The 27,828-nt window shown below is 37.7% G+C and overlaps 1 protein-coding gene across 1 annotated transcript in view; it reads right to left on the bottom strand.

Annotated features, from left to right (window-relative positions):
• The window catches only part of CADM2 (cell adhesion molecule 2), a gene marked incomplete at its 5' end in the record, with an annotated part of 180,309 nt that extends 166,672 nt beyond the window's left edge, over positions 1-13,637 (bottom strand). The window contains one exon of the mRNA XM_044442230.1: positions 13,451-13,637. Coding sequence (XP_044298165.1) covers positions 13,451-13,637 — 187 coding nt within the window. The remainder of the gene's footprint in view (positions 1-13,450) is intronic.
• Positions 13,638-27,828: the final 14,191 nt, after the last annotated feature.

Here is a 27,828-nt window from a genome sequence, read left to right as displayed (position 1 = left end):
CCTATTCCTTGGTACGGTGCAGTGAATAGCTCAGTGATATATGCTTTATACCCTCCTGCTTTTCTGTGCCACCTCCTGCAGCTGTATGATGGCATGTTTATGTGGCTTGCAATGTTTTTATGAGTCACTTTTCTCAAGGGGCAAGGAGCATTCTCTTAACAAGAATGAAGATGATCGAGGAATGTGCTCCTCATGTGGTTTTCACCAGCCTGCCCTGTATTGTTTTAGATCTTCCCAGAGAGCAACAGACTGTACATTTTTGTAAACTGCTTTCCACTTGGAATATTGGAGCTAACAACACAGGAAGCACACAGTCGTTTTGTGTATGTGCAACTTTAATAATCATCATCCTTTCAAAAAAAGATGTTTTTTGAAGAGTATGCTTTTGCTTTTTTAGGAGACAGCACAGAGTAGGAATATGCAAGGAAAACGTTCAGTGGGTGAGAATCTGACAGATTTTCTTGACTTGGCTGTTCATATCTTATTCTATTACCCTATTGCTGATGATGACTCAATTTGTAGCAAGTCAAGCCAGTTTTTGAATTTTTGCTTTTTAAAATGTTGTTGAAAAAATGCTCTAACAATTTGTGCAAACTACAGGGGGGAGAAATTCAAAAATTCTGCATGTGTCAAATGTATATTAAAAATATATCTATTTGATGTGTGCAAATCATGTTACCCTATTAAAAAAATCTGAGTGCTTATATTGAACTAGATGAAATTGACAGTGAGATATTCTTTAAGAAATAGGGTGATTCGATGAGCTAAAGTCAAAGTAGTAAAAGAATGAAACTGAGAAGACTATTTACAAAGGAAATGTGTTCCATCTGTAATTATACAACAAACTGTGAATGTGATACAATATTAAAAAGTGTAAATCCATGTATGCAGATTTAGTGACTCAAACACCCATTTGCCCAAAAGATCCCATTTCTGCAAAGCTGTGTTTATGCAGACAGTGATGCAAATGTGCAAGACTTGGGTCTTAATGTGCTCAACTCTTTCATGCACATTTCAGAATCTAAAAACTAATCTAGGATGGTCTGTTTGTTAAACATTGTATCAAAATTGTTGTGCTATTCCATTTCAAACAAAATATTTCCCAGTGCTGCACACCCTTACAACAGAATTCCATGGCTTCTTATATTCCACATTCTAATGGCTTTCTAATATATATAGTCACCAGTTTACAAAATGCAGAACGGCGTGGAAAATGGTAGCAATACAGAACGGTATTGTGCAATATTGTCTCCAGTTATTGAAATTTAATCCACAAACCATGTATGTAAAAGTTATTCTGTCCATCCCTCACCTCTTTTAATCTATATTTGTTTGTTTGTAAAGCGTAAGTCCAAGGAATCACATTACAGTCCACAAAACACATGAGTTTTATGCAAATAGAAAGAAAGCCTGTCTTGACAGAAGTACACTGTCTCAATTCAATTACTCCTGATTGAATATTATTTCAGTGCTATGTAAAGGTTGAATGATTTGGGGTGGACATCTCAATGCCCTCATTACAAGCTGACAACAACATGGCAATCACATTCTTAATCCCATAGACAAAGTTTTTGTTTCATAATTCCTCAGAATGTGGAATGACAGCAACTGACACTTGGAAAGAATTTTAAAAAGCCATAAATAAAAGAAAAAAATTGTTCAGGGGAATACTAATCTACAAGAAGATTTGAAAAGTTAAGATATAACTCAGAATGCATTTGAAAGAAGTCCATACCCATGTGGAGGGGGATCCTTTTAAATATATCATTGGGGTAGGTTAATAGTCACACTCATTAGGTGAAATGAACACACACTGAGAATATATCTGCTTTCTGATTAAGCAATGAGGCAGTACAGTTGTAAATCTTCCAGAAATTCCCTGCGGTTCAACTCAAAAGAGCAATGTTTTACTCTTTTCACCTCCCATACTTTACTTTAGACCAACACTGTATTACGTACATAACAAAACTTTTGTCATGCTCTCTAAAAAGAGAAAATAGATTACATTTTTATTACTATACCTGAGAAATTCTGAACCTACTGTTTCGGCCCAATAGTCCTAGAATGAACACAGACACACAAACCCCAACTGCAATTAGAGTAATGATAAATATTAGGCCATCATTATTCTTCTCAAAAGAATAGTCTTATTCCTTCTCTTTCCTGTCATAATTTACACAAAGAGAAATATCAACATGTGAAAGGGAGGCAGAGATCTATGAAGTTCTGTGAATGCCTCTCATATTCTTCACATACCTTTAGTTCGCTGTTATCCTCGGGATCCTCATCTTGAGTAAGTTGCCTCAGTTAAAGAAGGTGGTGCACTCAAAACTTACATACTTTGAAATCTTATGGGACTGCAATCCAAATTTAGTTATATTTAAGGCCAAACAATAGTTATACTAACTTTATCAGTGTGTAGCATCTAGTTGCATCTTGAATGCCTATCCTCTGGAAGAGTTCACAACCTCTTTAGGCAACTGGTTGCACTGTTGTATTGCTCTAACTGTCAAGTTTTTCCTGATATCTAGACGGAATCTGGTTTCCTGTAACTCGAGTTCATTATTCCATGACCTGTACTATGGGATGACTGAGAAGAGATCTTGTTCTTCTTCTTTGTGGAAGCCTTTCAAGTATTTGTAGAGTGCCATCATATCACTCCTGAGCCTTCTATTCTCAGGGCTGAACATGTGCAGTTCTCTCAGTCTCTCCACATAGAGCTTTGATTCCTGTCCCTGGATCACCCTTGTTGCACTCCTCTGAACCCTTTCTAGCTTGTCTGCATCTTTTAAAAACTTTGCTGCCCAGATCCAGAAATAGTAGTCTAGATGAGGTCTGACCAGTGCTAAGTAGAGAGGAACCAGTATTTCATTTGATTTGGAAGTGCTCTTTCTATTGATGTAGCCAAGAATAGCATTTGCCCCTCTTCGCAGCTACATTACAATGTTGGTTCAATTCAGCTTGGACTCCAATTCAGCTTGGACTATTGTTGAGCCAAGTATTCCCCATCTTGCAGTGATACATTTGGTTTCTTATAGGGTAACCACTACTGGGGAATCACTGGGATGTCAGCTGGTGATGAGCGGGGTCCCCCAGGGCTCTGTCCTGGTACCAATGCTGTTCAATCTTTGCATCAATGACCTGGAAGAGGGGGTGACCAGTCTTTTGAAAAAAATTGCAGATGATACTAAAAAGGGGGTGGTGTCTACAACTGAGGAGCAGGTATTCTGGATCCAAAAGGATCTGGACAGACTATGGAAATGGGGAGGGGATAACAGGTTGATGTTCAATGTGGATAAGTGCAGGGTCTTGCACTTGGGGCATAGGAATGGGTATCATAAGTACAAGTTGGGAGAGCAGCACTTGTGAGAAGGATTTCTGGATGCTCACTGACTTCATGCTAAATATGAATCAGCACTGTGACATAACTGTACAGAGTGTGAATGCCACCCTTGGATGCATAACCAGAAGCATGGCTTCTAGATCAAGAGAAGTATCACTTCCACTCTATATGACTCTGCAGCTGGAGTATTGCATCAATTCTGGGCCCCTTATTATAAGAGGAATATAGCAAGGTTTGAATTGGTGCAGTGAAGGGCCACAAGGTGGCTGGCTTACAGGGTAAGCCATATGAAGAGAGACTAAGGAAATTGGGTCTTTTCAGCCTTGAGAAGAGAAGACTCAGAGGGAAGACACAGAGGGTGTCACTCACAGGTAGGTCGTGACCCTTTTTCCGCTGTGGATAAGGGCAAGATGTGTTCCAATGGAGCAATGCTCAGGGAACCAATATTCAAGGTGGATGCCAGGAAGTATTTCCTGATGGTTAGAACCCCTAGGTTATAGAATGGGCTTCCATGGGAGGTAGTTGAGGGTGTTTAAGGATAGGCTGGATATGCATGTGGTAGGCATGCTGTGAATGGAATCACAGGTCAGACCAGATGGCCCGGGAGGCCCCTTCTGTCTTGTTCTGCTGCTATGTTTCAATGTTCTTGCTAGGTGGAGGTCTTGGCATTTTTCCTTATTAAATTTCATTCTGTTACTTTCAGACCAGCTTTCTAACCTATCTGGTTCAGCCTAGACCTCTTTTTCTGGCTTCCATAGTATTAGTTGTTCTACACAATTTTCTGTCATCTGCAAATAGGATTACTGTTTCCTGTACTCATCCAAATCATTAATGAAAATGTTGAAGAGCCCTGGGTCCAGGAAAGAACCCCGTGGCACCCCACTTGTTACACCTGTCCTGTTTGAAAAGGTGCCATTGATGATCATTCTTTTGAGTCCAATTTTGTAGCCAATTGTGGATCTGCCTGATTGTTGTTCCATCTAGCTCACTTTTTGCTATGTTGCTAATCAGAGTATCATTGGGAACTTTGTCAAAAGCTTTGCTTAAGTCAAGACAGATGATGACTACAGCATTCCCACAGACAGTTAGGGAGGTCCAGTCAGGGTTTCCACAGCTTTACCTGAAGTTGAGAAGGACTGAATCAGGACATTCTGCATAAAAAGTAAAATATCTGCCCTGTCACTGACCTTTGACCCCATCTTTTTGTACTACTACACAATGTGCACTAATTTGGTTCACTTTTCCTTTTTTCAAATTTTGTCAGCCATGCACACCTCCTTAAGCTTCTTCTTATATATGGCTAGAAAATCGTTTCAGATTCAGGCTTTATGTTTCCAATTTCCAATCTAGCACTACAGGCATCAGCACAACATTTGCTAAGGATATACCTATCCACAAAAGTCTCTGGGATATTTTCAAACTGTTGTCATGTGAGATACTTTCTAGATCATATCCTCTTTAAAACTTCCTTCAAAGGAATCTTTTAAATTAATTTTTAATTTAAAAGATTCCCAAACTGAATACACTGAATATACAGTGCCACATGAGTACTTAACAGTGTTGGGCATTTTGACTTTCTTCTTTACCAACAGTTTTGATTTTTCCTTTTTTAAAACGTTTGTAGATGAATTTCTCTTGGCACTTTGTATTTCTTTCACTCATCTTACAGACTTATTTAGATTTATGACAAGTTGAATCACCTTTTGATTACATGGCATCTAATTACTTACAAGATTCCGCTACCTACCCCACTACTCACAGAGGAGCTAGATGAGGGATACTAGAAGGAAGGCAGTCATCAGTAGCCAACTAATTCAGCAGCTAGTACTTAAGAAAGAAAAAATCCTATGAAAGCAATACCCAAGCCATTATCAAGGGAAGCGAGCAGAAAATTCATGTACGTCTAAGAAAAAAACAAAATAAGCAGACATATAGATGTAAACAATGGCAGATGAGAAAGGTGGATGAGAAATAAAAACAAATATTGTTTTTTTAAAGGCTTTTTTCAAAGGTGAAATCACCAATGTGCTTATTAGGAAGGCAGATGAACAAATAGTAACACAGTCACCTAAATCATTGCTTCACCTCACTATATTGCAATACATCAACCACATTCCCAGTTTAGTTAGCTGCAACAAGTAGAAGACTTAATTTGCTAAAATGCCCAAATTTCAGCACAAAATAACATGAACTCCTGTATTTCACTATTTTCTTTGCAAAATGTTTATAATGTATTCCTTTTAATGTACTTCAATCCAAGTGTGTATCTTAATTCATCAATTCATATTATCTGAATATTATTCAAATCCACTTCACTTCCCAAGAGACACTTTGTGAATATTCTTTTCCAAGGTATAATAATCTTTGTGGATATAATTATCTATATGTTGAAACTGATGTGGTTTTCAAAATATCTTACCATATACATTATCGATGGGCTAGAAACTGAACTGTTAATCAACATAACAATTTTTAATTCTCTACACAGGACATCTGCTGATGAATTTCAAAATCTTATTAAAATGACATTCTAAACAACAAGGTAGCATAAATAATATGTTTTGCTAAACTATGTATGATTGAGGTATTTTACATAATAAGATTTCAACATGTCAAATGTTTCATGAAATCATATGTATAGTATTGGTCTGGGGATCTAGGATAAAATTAATTATGTTCCTATGAAACAAATATAACCAGGGAGTTGTTTGGAGAAGAGAAGAGATGAAACTGTCCCTTTCCTTTTCAAAATTTATTTGTTAATTACTGGGCCATCTCTCCTATCTAAAAACAACTTTTGGGGCACTAGAAGATGCTGAGGTGCAATCTTCATCTTCAGTTTTTGCTGGCTTTACTTTCTTTTGCACTCTTGAAAAATTGGAGTACATACCACACAGCTAACGGTGCAATTTGATTAGGGTGTTTCAATTCATGGCACAATATTGAAGCTCATGGATTTAAGTCTCCTCTATTCATTGTCACCGTTTCTGCCAGTGTCCATAAATTAAGAAAAGGAACACTCCAGTTTAATAACTGGCCATCATGTGAATGCAGACCCGCCAAACTACTTTCAAGTAAAACAAATTGGTGCCAGTGCAGTAGCAATAATCACAGTCACCCTGTTCACTGTCTAATCATGATGTACAATTTTCCGTTTTCTCTTTCCCAACTGTTTTTTATCTCTTTATTCTTCAATTTCATTATTTTGAAGCAATCTAAGCTTTTATGTTAGTTTAAAACATTTGTCAATAAATCCCCTAGCAACTGCACTGCTTTTAAAAGAAGTCACTAGTTGTTCTATTGTTGGAATATTGTTGCATATTCTGGATATTATAGGAACAGAAAAAGCCAAACTAGGCTTACTCCTACATCTTTACCTACAGCTTTTTAAGGACAAGCTGTTCTGTGAGCAGGTGATCAGAAGGGTTTGTGGCTCTTAAACTCTCTTTACAGAACATACTGGATTCCTTCCCAATACAATAAAAATTTAAGGCATGACAAGGGTAATTGCCACATGAACTCTCTCATCAAGATCACACAAGGGGGAACAACCTTATGGACCAATTCTACTGGCATGTGATGGGCATTTGGAATACTGTTAAATAATGACAATCTTTGAATCATCATGTAATTTCAGGAGATATTTTTGTAACTACTGTTCTTAAAGTTCACATTCATTGACCGTATGCATTTCTCTAATATAAAATAAATAGCTTGCAAATATAAGAGATGCACCAAGTCAATCACAATTCTTTTGCTTTTAGTTATTCTGAGAGTTAGATGACATCTATAAAAACATATTCATAAGACAAAAAAAAAGATAGAACCCAATTTGATACTAGCAGTAACATCAATAATGTACCTTTTCTAAGGAAGCCCATGATGCCAACAAACCCTATTATTATTGCACTAGAGGATGGTTTTGTTTGCACAACAAAATTTATATTAGCATTTGTGGTGACCGAGCACCTGCTGACACCCTGGATATGGACACCAGGCCAAGTGAAACAAGACTACCTGGCATTGGCTGCCACCACTGAGTGTAAAACACACCCATTCTACTTAGTTCCCAAGTGCTTTCAGTCTTGGGAACAACTAGCCAAGGATCCTGCTGGGGGCTTTTGTGTCAGGCTTCTTTGTGTCCTTAGGGTTTTGGTGTAAAGAGTAAAGGATTTATTATTCAGGCAAAAATGCAGAATGAAGGAAGGGGGAGGTTGGCCACTTCCAGTGCACAAACAAATAAATGGTTTAAAGTGGCAATTCAGTGACAATAGTAAAAGAAAGAGAAAATGCAGTCTATGTACAGACCTACATTAAGGTACCTACTTGGTTCCTGGGAGACCTGTCATCTCTGTGTACAATTCCTCTGGTGCCTGTGACAGGCCATCTCTCTTTCTAGGAGAACTACATTCGAGCACCAGAATCAAAGAAAGGACCTGACTTTCCTAATGGAAAGTAAGGAAACTTACTTTCCTAATGGAATATATCAATTTCTTCCCCTCCCCATGGAGATCCCTCAGAAGAAATACATATTTTATTTAACTGATGCTCTATACAATGCATAAGTGTGGTCCACAGATGGGATCTTGAGGATTCCTTATTGCTTGGCACCCTGGTGATTTATCAGTCAGTGAGTTTACTAAATGGAGGTACTTCACCTTGAGAGGACCTCAGCCAGGTAGCAACTAGTATCTCTTGTGCTTTTAGTGAAGAGCTATGATTGATTGCAAAATGGAGATTTCTTCATTTTAGACCTGAGGAACAAGGAACAAGTTTTTTTTTTTTTTTTTGGGGGGGGGGGGGAATTACTGTAGACCACTGCAGATGGACCATAAATGCATTAAAGCTAAATTGGCTACTGAGGTGTACTGGCCCTACTGGCTTGCCACAGGAGCTGAGACAGCTGCCAGGCACTATACTTTCAATTTTCTTGTTCCGCATTGCCTGCCCTATTCTTCTAATTTTATTCCAGCAAGCTCTTATTTATAGTTACACATTTTAAAACCCAGCTAATACATTTAACAATTCTAAAAGAGAAGGCTTGCTTCATTTATACTCAAAGAAGTTGGGCTAGAGGCATAATATTCTTGATTCATCACCTAATACATGCAGCGGCCTGGAACATGATGTTAACCACGTGCACAAAATATGCATGGATAGACTGGAGCAGAAATAACCTGATGTTGCACATGCCACTGTGCACTACTGTGGATATCTGCAGAGGCATGCTATGTGTAAGCAGGGATGGGACCACACGTTCAAGCACTACTCTGTCCTGTATGCATTAGGCCTACATGTTGAGGGTACATATGAATATATCTCACATATAAAAGAAATTCCATCAACATTGTTGATGGATGACAGTATCAGTCTTTCCAAGGGCAAATCCTACAGTATAACAGAGTTCCAAAGGGCCATCTTCTTCAAGGACTTAAAGATCCCATTCTTATTTCAGTGTTCTTTTGAGACTTGTCAAGAAGGTATTTTTCATATCTTCTATACACCAGGCCATTCCTAGTCTACTAAAAACCATGCAGTTTATGTTAAACATTTATTTATGAGACAGTAGCAGCTTCTGGAGAAAGGAGGTTAATTTTCATTGGGTAAGCTATATGGAGGGAAAGTTTGATCCGATTTCCCACCTCCCTGTAGTGAAGTACCAATGCAGATTGAAAGCTTCTGAAGTTGCTTTTGCAAACAAAGACATTTTATAAGCATGTGATTCAAAAATGTGTCTACTTTCACCCTTAAAACCCTTATATAGAGTTGGAGTTGTAATCATTATCATACCCTCTAAATGAAAATAGCTAAAGAGTGGCAGCGTGAATCCAGCCTAAATAGGTCACTGAGAAGAAGTGGAAGGGAAAAATCCCAAGTCTCCAGAAGCAACAAAGTATTTATAGGGAACTTCATAAAAGGATAGCAATGTCCCCAAAACAGCCAATGGAGGACTGATTGGGCAGCATATAAATCAATGACTACATATAATGGAATAGAATGGAACATTCTCCAAGAGGACAAAGCTCTTTGGCTGGAACTCTGAGCAAGAGAACGCCATGATGCAACTCTGTATTGTGTATAAATTAATGGAAATTTATTTTGCCACCAGAATCTGGAAATAAACATGTGCAATAGCAATTATGTAATTCACTCATATTAGTAAGCTAGTATAATTGGAATTAAAGTAGGCAGCACAAAATTAAGTTCATACTCCCCTGACTCCTTGAAATATGCAAGTTTGGTTGATAAGTGAGACTAAATTAAACTGTCTTTGACTGTGTTCTGCAGCTCAAAGATTCAATTTAAATCATGTCTCTCCATTGTAAATATGCATTGTCCTAGCTTTACACTCAAGAGTACTAAATGTCTACCCAGCAAGGCTTTCCCTATAATGCTGCTATAGAACAATCAACTTTTCTAAGTTACAGTAATGATAAAGAAAGAAGAAGGGAGAAGGGAGATGGCTTTCCCAGGAACATTTCCTGCTTACAAACTTATATTCTACATTGATAGAATATTGTGCAGAACCTTTGCTACCTTTCTGAAATCCATTGTCCATGTATGTGAGAATAATTCTCAAATTCAGTGGAGCTTACTTCTGATTGTACCAGAATACAATTAAGTTGGAAAAAGAATAATGCACTTACCTTCCTATTGTTTTATCTCATATGGTAATCTTTCAAAATTTTAAAGGAAATTAGGGGAGAATAGCAGCTGAACCCTTCTATATTATTAAAAGTGTTTTGTAGCACATTAGAGACTGACAAACTTATTATGGAAAATGTCATGTGGGTTGTAAATTTCTGAAACAACAAATCATATTTCCGTTTGAAAGCATCCACACATCATAAAGAGTCATTTGACTGGTGAGTCTGTGTGCTGTAGTGTGGTGTGATGGTTGGACTGGGGATTCAGGAAGCCTGGGCTGTAGTCTGTACCCAGCTCACTGGGTCATTTCAGGCTAGTCACAGATTCAACCTACCCAACAGAGTTAACATGGTGCTATTTAAGCTCCCTTGAGTTCCTCACAAACGGAAAAATGATGGGATATAAAAGCAAAGATACAAGAAATAACAACAACACAACTCTCATATGACTGCTAATATTAGTAAAGAACAATGCTGTCAACACTCAGCAAAAAATGCAGTGCGGTCCAGTGATAGTGGGCTTGGGATATTCAGTGTGGGGCCTCCATGTAGGCAAGTATGCATTTTGTATAATCCATGCTATCTGTGCTTTATGAATTGGCCGAAATCTTTCATTTTGTTATCTATTCATTGATTGTACTGAATTTTAGCCCCTCAACAGAAATGTACACAAAACTCTCGCCCACAATTTCATAAATTTTGCAGGCAAAAAATAGCTCCCCCTCTCAATACTTTAGGTCAGTGAACAACCAGAAAGTAGAACATATGTAGAAAAAGAGTGCTATCCAAGGAAGGATGAAAAGAGCATATATTTTAATGCTTTTTAGAAATTTCTGATGTAATTTGCAAACTATTCCAGAATGTTTTAAAAAATATCTGCAAATCCACTACAGAATCCATGGGTTGGATTTATGGAAAATCTAAAATCATTTGACTCACTTTTGGACTTCTCTGACATCCTGACTTGTGGGCACCATTTTGCTTATAGACACCTCACGTGCCAGGCCCTTGGTCCTCCTGAGATGTGTGTGTGCACGTGTGTGGGCATTTCCAGTTTAAAAATAAAAATAGTGACGCTACCGTGCTATGAAATTTAGGTCCAGTCTCCAACATCATCTTTGTTTCTATCATCTTTAATTTAGAAAATAAAATGGAAGACTACTCCAACCCAGCCCTTTGTTTTAGAGAATGCCCAGCCTCTGGGGTGCGAAGGAGCTGGGATTTTTTGGTCATAGAACGCACCGGAACAGCATTCCGGCACCTTTTTTTGATGAATTTTTCCAAGTGATGGTGAATCACCCTGTTGGGCATAGCGGGTCGGTGGCAAAAATCATTAACATAGTGCCTGCGGGCTGCTTGTGTGTCAGCGCTGATTGTGAGGGAGCTGCTTGGCTTGGGACCGGTCATGTGGTTGCGCGCTGAGTGCTTACTGCCGGCGGCGACCATTGTGTAAAAGTGTGACCCCAAGATGTAAGTTCCGGCACCTTTTTTTTTTTTTACAAAAAAAGCACTGGGAAGGCGTGTCCAGGTGGCCAGAGGGTATGGTGGGGCATTGGGGTGGTCTTTTGCCTGTGCTTTGTATGGCTCTCTTGGTGCTTTGCCTGGGATGTTGTTTGTGTAGTTGTTTCTGTGGTCTAGAAGTTAGATGAATTTCATGAATTTTGTGTGGTGAGGGTTGGGTTTTAGACGTCAGTCTGAGAACAGCCTAAAATCAGTGGATGAATACCTGTGCTCAGCACCAGCTATTTTGACCATTTCAAAATTCCATTTTCAGCTGGAACTGCACACACACACACACACCTCCTGCAAAACAGTGTTTTAACATAAATAACAAGAATAGGAACACCAAAAATGGTGGAAAACTAGCTTTGTTATCTCTAATCTAGCAGTTTGAGTCCCAAATTGCTGCATAAACAGCAGAGAAAAAAACATGACAGCAAGCAAATTAAACCCAAAACAAAACATGGCAAATAATGTATAAATCTGTTAAATCAAATGAATAAATAATCACTAGTCTAGTCCAACATCTTTAATTTGATTTCTGCCTGCCTTTTTTCCATGTACAATTCTAAGTCCAACATACTTGATTAGCCTTCAACATAAGTTTTAAGATTCTTTACCAGTTCTTACATTTCCCTGCATACCCACACACTTCCATTTCCTTGGCCACAACTCTGATGGATAGGGATTTGTGAGGAACCATTGCAGATGTGTGAAATCCAACTTATTTTTCAGACTCAGCCTTCAAGATTCCATTCTGTTTCATCCATGCCAGTACTGACTCAGTCCAATGTGAGTAGAACTAGTGGATTTTGGCTTTTAAAGTGGGCCACAATTTACATTAAAAAGGCAAAGTTCACTAAATTTGCTCAAATTGCAGAATCTGAAATTTATGCAAATTTCTGGCTCCACAATTTGCATAAATTCCTTGAATTGTAAAAATATTGCTCAAAATTGTAGCCTATAAAAGGAATCTTATTTGTACAGGTAATAGTGGTGGGAGAAATTTATGTATGAGGGAAGAGACAAAAAGCCCACAACACTTTTGCACAAAAAAGGTAACTCAAAAATAATAACTGAAAATAACAATAGCTGTACTTGATTACTGTAAATCATGTAGTCCTAGTCAAAAATCATAGTCCCAAAGCTGAACTAACAAAATTGACAATGACATATTATTTGTAAAGTTTGGAATATGTGATCTAACAACAAAGTTGCAAGTGGACAAAACTGACAAGAATTTTTACCAAGGAAGTTTGCTGTGCTTGGAGATACATGAGGGCTCATGAATGCAACAAAATTAAAGACCAGTGCAAACTCATGTCCATAAATTTAAAGATTCAGACACCATTAGAACAAACAAACAAAAAATCCTAGCTGTAGAAGAACTGATGCTACAGATATGCAGATCTCAGTTTCCTATTAGCTTAACATTTCTGACCCTCTGCACCAAATATGTCTTTAATTGCTGTATCAAAAATGCTGCAGATAATTGTTGGGCTCACATGATATGGAATTCCTAGAACTGAATATCCCCGGATGTAAGCAATCACTGGAGTTCCTTCAGAACTCTTCATCCTTCTCTAACTTTGGCCCGTAGATTTAAATCTGCCAGCATTCCTGACCTACCAACATTGATCACAATTTCGAACTATCTCTTCCATGAAAAATGCTCCACACACAGAGAAATAAAATTCTTGCTAACTACAGAGAAAAAAGCAAAAACTGAATGATTGTAAGGACAAGAAAGTAATACATGAAAGAAATACTTCAAAAAAAGAAAAAGGCATAGTATACAGTTAACCCAAAAGTTCAAACTATGCAATTAAGGTGTAAGGCTAGGAAATAAAAGACACAGAACATATTTAACACAAGCAGTTTGTAATCATCATCAACACCATCAGCACCACCCTACAGTAAACATTACTTAAACAGTTTAAAATTGGAGAATTGTATTCACCTTTCTTGTCATCGAAGTACAGAGTCTGTTGAGCTGGATTTGACCACTGGAGGGAAGTGTTATCATTTTGATCAACCCTACAGGTCAAAGTTGCTGTTTCACCCTCGATAACTGTAACATTCTGTGTGAGTGGAAACTGGCCTTGGCTGCCTGCAGAGGGTGTAGATAAAAAGGAAAAAAAATCACATTAAAAGTTACAGGCTTATATTAACAACTTCAGCTTCCAAGAGATTTGTGCAGTGAGTATCTTGCTTTACACTATTTCCAGTAGGGGGAAGTGCAATAAAATTAGCATCAACGTTGCAAAAATACAAGTATATAAAAGACCTTTGTTGTTAATCAGCCTACTGCAATGCTGATTCATCCTTGTCATAAATAATTTAGAGGAATTAATTAGGATACTTCATTTCTCATACACTTTTGTCCCTTAAGTGGTGAAGTCAGTTGAAGTAGCTTTACGATGGAGAAGAATCGGACCATTGGTGCAATTATGGAATACGCAATGTGTCTCTTCAGAAAAAATGCTTCTGCCTTTACCTTTTTCTCCCCAGCTACACCTCAATCTTCAGGGTTCCCCAGACCCATTGCATGGCATTTTCAGTGTGGGGCGGTGGAATGGTTATGGGGTGGAAGAGGGGCCACAGACGTCCATTTCTGCCAGTCCAATTGCACATGTCTAAACCTGAATAACCATTTGGTAGTTACTAATGGAGCATATATTGATTTAATCCAGAAAGCACAAGGCGAGTACTGGAGTGTTATTTGTTTCTCAGATTGTGTTTTACTTTTCCATCCGGGAGGAATTTAAAGGTAGATCACCTTCCAAAGCAATGAATCACTTGGCACTATCAACCAAAAACATTTCATATTTCAATAAAATATTTTAATCAGTTCAATCACTTATCCAGCATCAAGACGTTTAAGCTAAGAAACATCTTTGTTATAGAAGCAAATACAATGTATTTCATTTTTTCAACATAATACACTGAGCCTTTAGCACCTTTTAAAAAGTCTGTATTTCATAACATCTGTCAGGTATGTGTATTTGTTACAGATGGATAAATATGTCAGTTTTGGTTTCACTCAATACCTCTTTTTTTCTGATCTAATGTTCATTTTTTCCAGTTTCTGCATCAGTTTGTAAATTTGACAAGTAGGCACGATTTTTTTCTAATTTATGCATACTCTGAACACACTTTTGTTCATGTGTGCACCTTTTGCATACATGTTTTCTGAATATAAAGTGTTTTATGTATAATTGTTCCTTATGAATGCATTTTTGTGTGCATGTCCCCTTAATACAGGCATTTTGCCCACATTTTCTGAGTTCTAAATTGTACCAAAATAATGAAAAGTGCCAAAATTTGCTGCTTAAGTATATTCTGGTTTTCATATACATCCAGAAAGTTTGAATTGTACACTTTTGCATACAAATTTGGACCCTACCAATTTATCATCCCTCCTTGGTATCTGTAGAATGTAACTATGGAAGCGGTCATACTCTGAATGAGATATTAGTATGAGAGCAGCTGGTGGTAAATAGCATTCAAAATAGAAATCTAAATGACCAGATGCAATTATCAATGATTTCTGGAAGTTAAAGGACTGCATTGTAACCCTTCTGTTGTTGTTCACATGGCATTTGTTTTGAGGTACTTTTAGAACTGATGCAAATGGCAGTGAAACAGCACAATGGTCACCAATTTTGTGTTTGGATATATTAGACAGATGAAAATCAGATGCCTGGTAGGTGATTATGCACAGCTAGTAATTTTTTTCTTCTTCAAATGACACAGGGATTAAACAAAATGCACTCATCTGGAATTACAGATGAACAAGGCAAAAATGCATTTATTAAAGGAAAGTTTGCACAAAGTATGTGTGAGTGTGTGCATGTATATATAATGGTGTACTACAGAATATTAGTGTTTGAAACTAGATGTACCATGGATAGCTATGTCCCCTGGTATATTTGGTTTGTTGATATTATTATTATTACACTCCTATCCCACCCTTTTTTCCTTTTGTAAGAAACCCAAGGAAGCCTAAATAATCCTCCACATATCAGTTGCAGATATTAATATAAACAACAACAACAACAACAGAATTATTGGAGGTCATGTCTTGGCTTTGTTTCCCTACTGGTGTAAAACTTGGTTATTCACTGTGTTGAATGTGGATCTTGCTGGGTCAAAAAGAACTATAATTTTGTGTCTTTCACAAATGTATGTCCCTCATATCAGTTCCTTTCTATCTTGCAGTCTTGTATAGATACTTCTCATTAGCTGAAAATGATTGCAATTTTATTTTGACATATGCCCTTCCAGCATTTAGGAAAACTTCATACCTACCACTTATTACCAATTATTTTGAAAAGTCAGAAGAACTTTAATTTATTCCACCTTCTACATCTTTGCAGAACACTGAATTAGTCATCTGTACTGAGAAACAAAAGTATTCAGTCCTATAATTAGACTAAACCACAGTGCGCATATACATTGCAGAATGACAAAGTGTGGAAATATAGGATCTTGTGGAACTATAAGGTTCATTGAAAAGATGATCTTTAAAATCAGGAATTTCCAAATTTTGACTGAAGCCATGTAAATAGTCACAAGGGAGGAAACCCCACTGAACATAATACAACTTATTTCTGAGTAGAAACATAGGATTATACTATAAAGTTCTGAATAAAGTACTAATGAAGTGTTATAAAATAGTATCATGCAATTATAGCAACTTAAAATTCCTTCTTCTTCCTTTATAGACTTTTTTATTTTGCTTGTGAAATTACAACAAAAGGGAGTAATGCATGCACAAGCGTACACAGAGATAAATATCCATAACTATATGAGATATTCATATATTCATTTATTTATTTGAGAAAATACAACCTTCTAGCAATTAAGCTTCAACCAAACTGACCAAACATACAAATACTTGGCAAAGGTGGTGACTATATATAACCCATGCAAATAATGAAATCATGGTGAAGTCCTGCTTCATTGATGTATGCCTCAATTTATTGAATAAGCCACACAAAGGTTGTTGATGATCATGATCTGAGTTATCTTGGCAGTAACTAAACTTAGTGAACTGTAGGAAATCATTACAATCCATTTTATAGTCTATGAAAAAAACTAAACAAGTTAAATGTGATCCTAAAGAGATGACATTAAAATACAGCTTAATATACACAGATAAAGTTAATTGTTCATTCACAAATCAATATCTCATGTTGGATTGCCACTTAAGACCAGATCAACAAAAGGCTAGCACTGAATGACTTCCTTTTAACAAGAAGAATACTTCAAGGACTGCAATCAAAGTCAAGATAAAAAGTAGCTACATTTATAGAGATTCAGAAGATTTCAAATTGTAAGATAAGCTCCAAATTAAGAGGTCCTTTAGAGAAAATAACCTGGAAAATGATGGTACAGTGGTTGTACTCATTTAGAAATGAACTGGAAAACACTATACTTAGTTTAATAAAAGGATATATTTTTCTGCAGACATGTTAATCATAGGTTATAGCATAGATAATCAGCTAACTGATTTTAACAGAAGTTAATGCATGTAGGATCAGTATGCAAGGAGGAGGAAGGTAATCTCACTTTCAGAATTGATGATAGCTTCTAATCTATAACATGCCACAACATTTCTCCATCATCCTCAAAACTAGTGGTCATTAGCCAGAGTGGGACCCTAAGGTTTGCATGGGAGGTGATTAAGGGAATTCTACATTTTTGCCCTCATGCTGCAATTTGCATAGCATAGAAAGCTCCCATTAAAGTGAGTGTGGTCTTTTTTCGTATGAAAATTTCAGACACATGCATCCTTGATCTGGGACTTCATTAGGATAGCAAAGCCTTAAAGCTCCTCTATCCTTTATGCTAGGATCCTTATCCATATTGGGACTCAGTGCTTCATTTTGAATAAACGCAAATGATAGACATAGCTACAAGGACTGGCCAAAGATAACAGGCAGCCAAAACTAATGACTATATAACTGCAGGGACACAGGTGAAGGGCCACTGGACAGAGCCAAGTTTCAGAGCAAAGGTATTGCTGAATACACCCTGCAAGACCATAGACAATGGGCATTTTACCCATTATAAAATAGTCCAGGTTTTCCCTATTTCAAAGTAAGAGTTCAATCTCCATCCCACAAATAACAAATGGATATAATTTTCCTTTTTGGGAGATCTTTAAAATTGAATTGAAGGATATGTTGGTCTTGTTTGGTGAAAAGGTGGGCTCATTAGTAAGAATAGGTGGAACCACTGGGTTTTGTTCTACAAAGTTTTAGTAGAAATCAGAATAAAGTAATTCTACTTGGTTAAAATTCTGGTTGGGTTGTCATTGCTAAGACCATAAAAGCCAATCAGCCAAGGAAAATGAACACACACACACACACACACACACACACACTCACACTCATATCCATATCCATATATATATATATGGATATGGATATGGATATGGATATGGATATGGATATGAGAGAGAAAAGAAAAAAGAAAAAGAAAAGATAGAACAGTGAGAGCAACTGCCAGAAAAGCAAAGAGGAAGGATACTGTTATTTTTAGATTTTATTTCTATGTATCTTGAGTGACTACGCAAATTTTGTGCTGGGCTGTACTTCCACAGCCAAGAACTGGACTACACCCTTAGATCTACCAGACCATGGTGGTCCCTCACTCTACCATCATATCATATGTGGCTTTCATACAAATTCCAGATGCATTCTTTCTTTTATTTTGGCTCTAACTCTAATATGGATTTCAAAATTTTGTATAGAAGGTATCATCACAGACCACCAGTGTGTATAAACAAAACAATTATTACAGCTTTTTTTTTTTCTCGAAATAAGAAACCCAGGCTTGCCAAATCTGTGGAATACTATTAAACAAAGGTCAGGCATATGCTCATGCAATCATTTTGTAGAACTTATCATGTTATAGCAGGGCTTTTCATTTGCTCTTATTAATTTTAGCAGAAATGTTTACCAGCACAGAGAAGGTGCAACCTGAGACTGGCTGCATATACTGGCTTTATTTGCAGCAAAATCAACTCCTATGTTATATGCTATACATGTGTATTTTACACTGTTACTGTATCTTCATGGAAAGAGGGGAGTCACCTATGAAGATGATCAATATATCTGTTTGCATTACTAGCAATCTATTCTCAGAAGAAATGGAGCAAATGGCCACATTGGTCAGTTTGTATTCTGTGTAATTTAGAATATCTTGGTAAGAAAACGGTTCGGCTGCTCAAACACTAAACCAGTAGTGACTAATAAGATGTGCTTTCTACTTTTGCTCATTTATGTGTTTTTCATTATTGATGATTTCATCTATCATGTCAATATTTATCTTTTGATGTTTTTGCCTTTAGTAATGGCAAGCTAGATTTACAGAAACGTTATTCTGGTTATACAAATACGGTCTGCAAGTGCAGTCAGTGATCTAACATTGCTATAGAACTACTTAGTGTGTTCTGGTGATTTCCAGACACAACTTTAAGAAGTTAATACTCTGAACTAAGGCCTGTAATTCACATGTTACAGTGATAAAGTTACACATTTCAAGTTACACATACTTCGACTACTTTATTGCAACCCCTCCTCTCAAAAAAGTCTCTGCTTGCATGTGCACAGCACTGAGAATATGTTGCCTTGATGATCAGCATGGTATATTTCAAGTACAAAACAATAAGGAATCCCACTGAAATCTACTATTTAAGAGATAGAGAAAAAGTTTAAAATATTTCACATTCTGTCTACTGCATAAAACAAGCAAAATGCTGATTACATACATTTACTATCTTTACTTCTGATGAGTAAATTAAAAGCTATGAAAATCACCAAGGTCTCTCTCCCTCACATGGGATTCAGCTGACTTGCCTTCTGTTTCTATTAGCTGGCTTCCCTCCATCTGTATTCTTCTAATTGCTTCTCCATAGTATACTTAGAACCACCAATGCACTCTCTTCAGATTTATATATAGTCCATCATTGTTATTTTATATCATTTGGATCCAGTTCTGTGCAACAAAACACTTAAATAGGGCAATTTAAAATTCTGAAATAACTTAATGATTTTATTGGACTTGTTGGTGTACCCCTCTGGCCCACAAAATATCTACCAATATGGCAATGCTGATCAGCTGAGAGTCTCCCTGATGAATTAATTCAGCAAGCTGCTCATGAATCTAGCAGATGTTTATGTTGTCTAGGCCAGTAGAAACCTTATGGACCCTTTTCCTTCTCCTCCTCCCAGGAGCAAATGTCAGCACAACAGAGATCTGGAAGCATGCCATGTAGCAGCACAGGCAGAAATAGCTGTCATGGAACACAGGCATGGTGCGGCGTGCTAATTTTATTAGTTGCCTGGTTTCAGAAAAATAATTTCAAACTGCACTGCTTATAGTGGTAAGTATCCATTTATGTTCTATGAAACTTCTTCACAGCACTAAGTCTGGTGCTATGTAATGCTAAAGTAACAACAATGCCACCGAAAATGAAAAATCAAAACTACGCAGCTAGCTAGGAATTGGTCATGGCCTTAACAAATGTTTTGGAAAAAATGGTTTAGCATGAAACTATACTATAAACAAGATTAGGGATAAGGGAGATAAAAAATCATGGAGAGAAATTTTAACACAAAAAGAGCTCAAACCTCCTGCGTAATTGAAAGGAGTTCCCTATTGATTGCTCAGTAATTTCAGTTTATTGCAACAAATGAGCTATTTATTGGTCATCAGCATAAGTGGCCAGAAGAATTGCTTCTATAATTGTAAAGAGAGAAGGATGTAGATGGCTCAGATTCAAATCAAACGGCTTTGCTCCCATAAACTGTTGAATGTTATATAAGGATGAAAGAAGTACTGGTACTGAACAACTTCGTGATGAATGCCTTGTTAGTTATAATTATGGCCATCAAAAGGAATGTTTCCTAGCAAGAGACTATCTGAGAAATCTGCCCTGGATTCAATGAGTTTGGATTTCTGTGGATCGGACCTGTGGATTTCACAGCAGACCAGTTATTCCCCATTTTTAAACTTTTGTTAATTTTATGCAAATTCAGTCACATGAGCATGAAAAACAAAAGAAAATTATCAACCAAAATATGCTCTTCCACCTATAGACTAAGAGTACCATCCAATGCCCCTAACCTTTCAAACTCAGAAGTTTACAGGAATCTAATGGAAAGTGGGAGAAACATGGAACCAAAGATTGTGTGTGTACTTTTTTTCATCCTCCTAAACACTTAAACAGTTTTGACCATCTCTTGGGATCCAAGGCAGCTTTAGGGCTCCCTTTCCTGGCCAAGCACTGGATTAACAGCACTGGTAGTTGGAGGATTACTCCTTCAATATACTGTAGCTGCCAGGGCTGTCATGAGCACTGGAGGAAGAGGTATATAAGAACTGGCTCTTCCCTCCAGATGTTGCTTTGGTAGTAAATGTTTTCTGACTTGCTACTTGTTAGCTGAGTTCCTGCTTCTGGACTCTGCTCCTGTTCCTGCCTTGATTCCCCAGGTATCTCCTTTTGCTTCCTTAGTTTCTGACTTTTGGCCTGCCCTGACCATGTGCTTGCCTTGTATCTCTGCTCTTCCTGGTTGTGAGCTTAGATTGTTGGATCTGACTGGGCTTTAATGGTTGGACATTGGTATGGTTGCTTGGCTTCCAGTGCCTTTGTTTGTTGTTCTATTGCACACATCCTGGATGCTGATACCATCTAAGTATTGTATTCTTGTTCAGGAGGAAGAGAGGCTGGGGCATCCCTGAGATTCCTTGTATCCTACCAGACGCTTGCTCATCTATTCCAAGTCTCACAGAATGTCCCCTCCATGCTGGCTTCAAAGCAGTATTTTTGACTTCAGAAGTACAGCTTGCACAAAAGAAACCATGCCAGCTGTGAGGGTAGGGGTGCTCTATATTTGAAGCTGTGCTATGATGTATTTTTCTATGGCCATTTAGCAGCCACAAAATTTCATCCTCAAGTGTGCAAATGCACATTTTGGTGGGATTCACATATTTCAGCGAGATCTGTGCATTTTTTGGAAATGACAATTTGCTCAAATGCATATTAGCGCATTTGTGTAAAATTCAGCTCTGTTAATGAGTGGAGGACAGAATGGAAGATGAGTGACACTTTGAGATGCAAAGCTGGAACCCATTAAATACAGTTCGTACATCCATAGCTCATGCCCAGAATATCCTTGTTCACACTGGGTGTGCTTATGTCTTTGACAGCCCAAAGATCTATCTAGTCCAACATCTTGTTTTGCATAGTGGTCAAGCAGATATGTCATGCTTTTGGACTTCCCTAGAAACAAGTATAACAGACTTTTTGTGCTGCCTCTCATCATTCACCCCCCCCACACACACACACATACAACTGCATACTGTTTTTGAGCATAGAAGTTTTGCATAATCATCATGCCTAACAGCCATTGATAGACCTGATTTGTCTAACCACCTTTGATAATTTATTTTAGTTAGTGACCACTCTAATGAGAATATGAGTTACTTTGTTCCCCTCTTGTTGATGCAGAACTCCAAAAGCAAAATTTGTTGCATGAAGGGTTTGGATACCTTTGTTTCATTTGGCTGCCTGGCTTTTGTATTTGAATTTTGAATTTTTTTAAAAGTTTTGATCCTTCTTTTTAATGGAAGTCTCCACATAGAGTTCTTTAGCTAAAGATAGGCTAGCACAGTATAGGCTGACAGCATTACTAGGCACTACAAAAATATCTTAGTGATGCTTAAATCATGTAGAAATCTGAGCGACAAAAAGGCAAAATATAAGAAACCAGCAAATATATTGATAAAAAGCATTAAACCAATTTTCTGGATCAGTGAACCCATATCTGAAATTGCTTCCCACACTAAAATGTCATTTTATTATTTGTGTTTAATAGTCTTTTAGCTGAAATATTTTACTTCATAACTTTCTGAATAAATTTGGAGGTGACCTAGTATCTAAGACAATATTGCCATGTTGGAGTCCCTTTATGTAAAAGTTATAATTCAGTGACAATGCACACTGAGGAGATGTTTTGATGTAGAAAACTGAAATAGTTCAAGTGATCTATGGTCACCACCTTAAAGCCTTCCTTACAGACCCACCACTTAGCTGGAAGACAACGCTGAAGATCTCTGGAAACCCATCAACAGACTGTAGAATTAGATTCTGCAATGAGTACCAATGCATGAAGCCCCAAAGAGTCTAGGTGCTAAACTTTACCTATCTACTGGAAAGCACAGTGAGCTCAAACCCATGTAGCTGTGGGTACCAAACATTGCACTGATCTGTATTTGCTGGGAGGTTTTTTAACTCAGTGGATAAGCAAAGGAGGCTCCAAAAGGCCTGCCAAAGACTTACATCTTTAACAAATGAATTAAAATGAATAAACACTGTGATCGATATATAGAGTCGTGTGAATAAAATATTACCAAACAAAACAACTTCAAGCTTGCCAAATTTCTCTGAATTACAAAACTCATTCTAATCATATTCCATATCGGATTGTCAATTTTAAATACCCATCTGTGGTTTGTACATTTTAACAGTTGAGCACACCTTTGAAGTGTACAGATTGCGTATTTGCTTACATTATGCCAGCTCTGCTTTTTTGCTGACCTATTTGTTTGAGGTGTGCAAATCATACTGAAAGCTTGGAACTGTAAAGGCTTCAACCACAGATTGTGCCTGACTCCTTGTTCTACCCGGAAAATGAGAATGGGTGAAATCCTAGTTTAATACAAAATCTGTAATGAGTTTCTCACACATTGCTATATGGATCTCCTCTAGTGGAGCATTTTGATATAAGAGACAGATTAGTTCTGTAAGATATTCTGTTGTACCATACTCCTGTGGAAAGGTGTGCATGTTCTATTGACAACAGTCTCTTCTCCAGTGGCTGAGCAATGGGAAATACTGGCTGAGCACAACTTCTTAGAAGAACTGGTTCGTATGCTCATTTACCTCCCATGCGTAGCATTAGTATTAAACTAATGGCAAATCTATTACTCATAACAAATCCCTTGTCTCTCTGCAGAAATCAGGTACTCGTCTGATATGTAGAGAGCTAACAATGGTTGCATACTGCCGAGTAAGTGGCAAGGGAGGTCTGCAGCAGCAGCAGTCAATGAAGCACAGACTGCCTTTCTTTGAAGCGGTCACAAATCAGTGTTGCTCAATAAATGCCTCTATGGATAGTCTGTTATAGGGATGCATCCCTGTGGTTTCTTCTGGGCCTGGTGAAGTTCTTTCTGTTCATTTAAGCCATTAAAATAACACATGCAGTCTAGGCCTCTCAAGTTTAAAATTTGTGCTTTTAAGTTGAGGGCTGCAGTGAGTTTTGTTCCTTTTTTTGTAGGTAGCTTCTGTTTTTATGGCTTTGTTATATTTTGTCTTTTTTAAAAAATATATAAATTTTTGGGTTTTTATTGCAAACTACCTAGAAAATATTATGTTACGGGGCCATGTAGCAATGTTATTAACTCATTCAATATAATCACCAGTGACTCTCAAGAGATTGCCACCAGGTAATGGCAAAAAATGTGACCCAGGCCATACAGAGGTATCAGAATATCCCAGATTTAATCACAACATCACTACAGTCAAAAGGATCTCAGGTAGCAGAGACCCATGGTACACCTGTGAACAGACATACAGTACTGCCCTAGATGAAGAATTGGGCATGCTTTCAGACCTTTGTTAATCGGTTGAGTCCATACTTCCTGGATTAACATGCAGATCACAACATAGCTATCTATATGAAGGCACATTGCATCTTACAGTGCAGTGTTTGGCCAAAATTCATTTAAGAATGCCTAGTTTGTATGTTTTTATTACCTTTATAACCTATCCTTTTTTTGCCAAGAAGCCCAAGGCAGTGTACATGATCCTCTTCCTCTTCACTATAGCCTCACAACAACCCTGTGCTAGAATGGGAGTGCTAGAATGGAGGTTGTTAGTGCTAGTCCAACACCCTAAAGCATTGTAGCACACTAAGGTAAAAGATATTTATCTATGTACACTGGGAGGAAGTCTCATTGAATTTAATGGACTTACATCTAAGTAGACATGTACAGGATTGTATTGTTCAAAATGTATAATTTGAGAAGATGCACTAAAATGATTATAGACATATTTACATTTGATTTTCAGGCACATTTCTTGTTTAAATGGGAAATTAATGGAGTGGATGTGAGTGAGCACATACAAAAGTGCTGTAAAACAGACTGATTCACAAAATCTATGTACTCTTATAGTAGGGGATTTTTGCTGTTCCTGAAAGGACACAATATTCCTCACTGTTCCAGCTTAGTTAGTTTTAATCTGCAATTGCTGGCCCAGGTAATTTCCAGGTTAACCACAGTAGATGAAAACTAACCAACTGGCATACTGGGAGAGTGCTTTTTTTTTAAGACATTCACAATTAAAACTCCAATCCAAGGTATATAAGCCCAAGATGCTTGTTGAGGGAGATCTGAAAACATCATACACTAGCTGGGCATAAGGCTATGAAAATCAGCAAAACAAATTTATGGAGTTTTCCCAACCCAATATTTCATTCTGAGTCAACTCTGTAACATGTTGCAAGCTTTTTGTTTCTGCAGGGTACTTTGTGCATGTTTCTGGTGCATTTTCAAAAGGTACAAATTGACTGTGCATTAAGTATATCTGTCCTGTTTTTTGAAAAGTATAACTATTTCCTATACATTTTCCACAGATGTATATTTCTAGGCTCTTTTTTAATTGCACAGAATGCATTGGCAGCTCTGAAACACTTGGCCACTGACTGTAAATTTCCATTTAACTTCACATTTGGTAGCAGGAGATGTAAATTGGATAAATTTTGGTCAAAAATCAACTGATATCTTTTCCTCATCCCTAGAGATATATACTGAACTATCTGATCTCAGCAGTTTTCAGAGCTTCATAATTGCATTCTGATTGCCCCCAATAAGGGTATATTATACTAGCCTGTAATTTACATATCTGAACAGCACTGCTTTGAGAACATGTTCAGCTGATACAGCAATTGTGTTGAGCATCCTGGAAAAATGTTTGTGTAGAACAGAATGAGCAAAAACCAGGACATGAGTGGAGGGAGGACAGAGTACCTCCCCCACTTGCAGCTGACAAAGAAAGAACATTGTGACTTGCTTCTCCATGGTCAGAATATCAACCTCAAAAATGGATTTAGAGAGGTGGGGCAGGTCAGATGTACGCAGGTGACTTCTCTCCTGTCTCAAGTGTGGCAGTTGGGCAGCTGTCTAACTGCTTTGCAAAGAGGGAGGAGCAAGGCCCCCATACTCCCCCAAGCTTGCATAAAACACCAATAGTGCTCCAAAACTGGATAGTTACTAGCAGTTTCACTGGATCCATACCCTTAAACACACTGCTCTACTATTGGTTTTACTTTGATGTTTTGTGCTGGACTGGTTTTATTCTTTACTTCTAGTTTTGTGTCGGTGCTATTTTGTGCTGGTTTTATTCCTTATATTAAGGTTTATGCTTTATATGTTGAATATTTGTTGACTTCCCAAAGAACTTTGGTGACTGAGAACTTTAAAGTACACTAAGGAAATGAGTTTATAATTACTTTGGGTTACTGAAAGGTCCTTTCTTCTCATAGAATCTTAGTTATTTATTTTAGACTTTCCTCTACTGTCTTACATTCTTAGAGAATCTCAAGATGGTTTGCAAAAAGTTAAAACTTTGGAATCTTGGCCAAGAATAGAAAAATAAGAGTTGGAGCAAAAAGAAATGGCCTTCACATGCACTTTTGTTCAATAAAAGATAAAGGTAAAGGTTTCCCCATGACATTAAAGTCCAGTCATGTCTGACTCTTGGGGGTGGTGCTGATCTCCATTTCCTAGCAGAGGGAGACAGTGTTTGTCTGCAGACAGTTTCCATGGTCATGTGGTAAGCATGACTAAACATGACCCTGTTACCTTCCCACTAAAGTGGTACCTTTTTATCTACTTGAATTTGTATGCTTTTGAACTCCAAGGTTGGCAGGAGCTGGACAGGATGCAAAACCACCAGACCAGGGATCTTCCTTATCTGGCCTATGGAACTTCTTTGTATTCCTTCAGGCTAAAGAGCAATGTCACTGGATTTTGCCTGGAGGAATTCTGCTTTATCATTAATCTCAGGACAGAAATACTAGCAAGGATGCAAGCCACAGGGGCTCAGCAGGTGGTGGGAAGAGTGGCCTTGAGGCTTTAGGAACTAGGTCCAATTTGGTGGCAGGTGCCTTGTCTAGGAAGGGTTTTCTACAGATAGGATATGAACACCAACCCCTCTCTCTCAGACACACACTCCGCCATCACCACAATCTGCCTAATCTCAGGTGGTAGGGTACACAGAGAAATGCCTCAGATGATGACCACAATGTTGGGGTTGTTTCAAACTTACTATATCAGCCAAGTGCCAATTTGCTTTTATTTACTTTCATGGAATTTTCACAGCATTGGGTGTGTTGCGTTCATGAAGTCATAGCAATGCATTTCATTGTTTTTCAAACGCATTTTAATTCCGCGTTGTAACACAACATGTGGAAAAGTCCAAGGATGTGTGTAAATACCTCTGCAAGACACTAAGTGCTTCTTCAGATGCCCAGCTCATATGCCCCTGCCAAAGGAAGTGAGGCAGGTAGCCGCAAGAGAGGGGCTTTTTGGTAGTTGTGTCTTTTCAATATGGCTGTTACAAAGCTGCCTTTCAAGTGAGAATTCCTATTCCTGCTTTATGGCCTTTTCTGTACCTGGTGAAGACTTTTTATTCAGCAGGCCTTTTAAATATCATATGACTTGTATGATGTTTAATGTTACTGTTGACAAATTTTCCTATACGATCTTATATTCCTAGGCAATCTCAGGATGGTTTACAAAAAGTTAAAACATTGGGCTCTTGGCCTGCTTGAACTTCCCAGAAACATCTTGTTCTGGATTAGTATAGCAAGATAGTTCAAATATTTGTCCTTGACTTCCATAGATCAAGATCCTACATCTCTAAGCAGGTTCTTCTTGTTCAGTGCTCTCCTGAGAGTTGGATGGGAGTTGAAGTCTGAAACATCTGAAGGGAACTAAATTGGAGAGGGCTGCTTTAAATACAAGATGCTGAGGGAAAATAACTGTGTATGCTACAAAACATCAAAGTTCAAGCACGCAGAGGCACAAGTAGCTTCTATTTATAAAGTTTCAGCAACAAATATGCTTGTTCAAATTGTTTAATAGTGTTCCACTTTTATCAGAAATATTAACTTTAAATCATATGCAGGAGCGGGCAGGCGGGCATGCACCTACCTGGCTGTGCCTGTGGCTACTAAGTTGGCAGGGTCCCAACACTGCGCC

The sequence above is a fragment of the Varanus komodoensis genome, unplaced genomic scaffold (genome assembly GCF_004798865.1).
Source record: "Varanus komodoensis strain SLA01 unplaced genomic scaffold, ASM479886v1 scaffold4, whole genome shotgun sequence".
NCBI lineage: Eukaryota > Metazoa > Chordata > Lepidosauria > Squamata > Varanidae > Varanus > Varanus komodoensis.
Note: the sequence above shows the minus strand (reverse complement) of the source record. Positions and strands in the feature narration are given on the sequence as shown.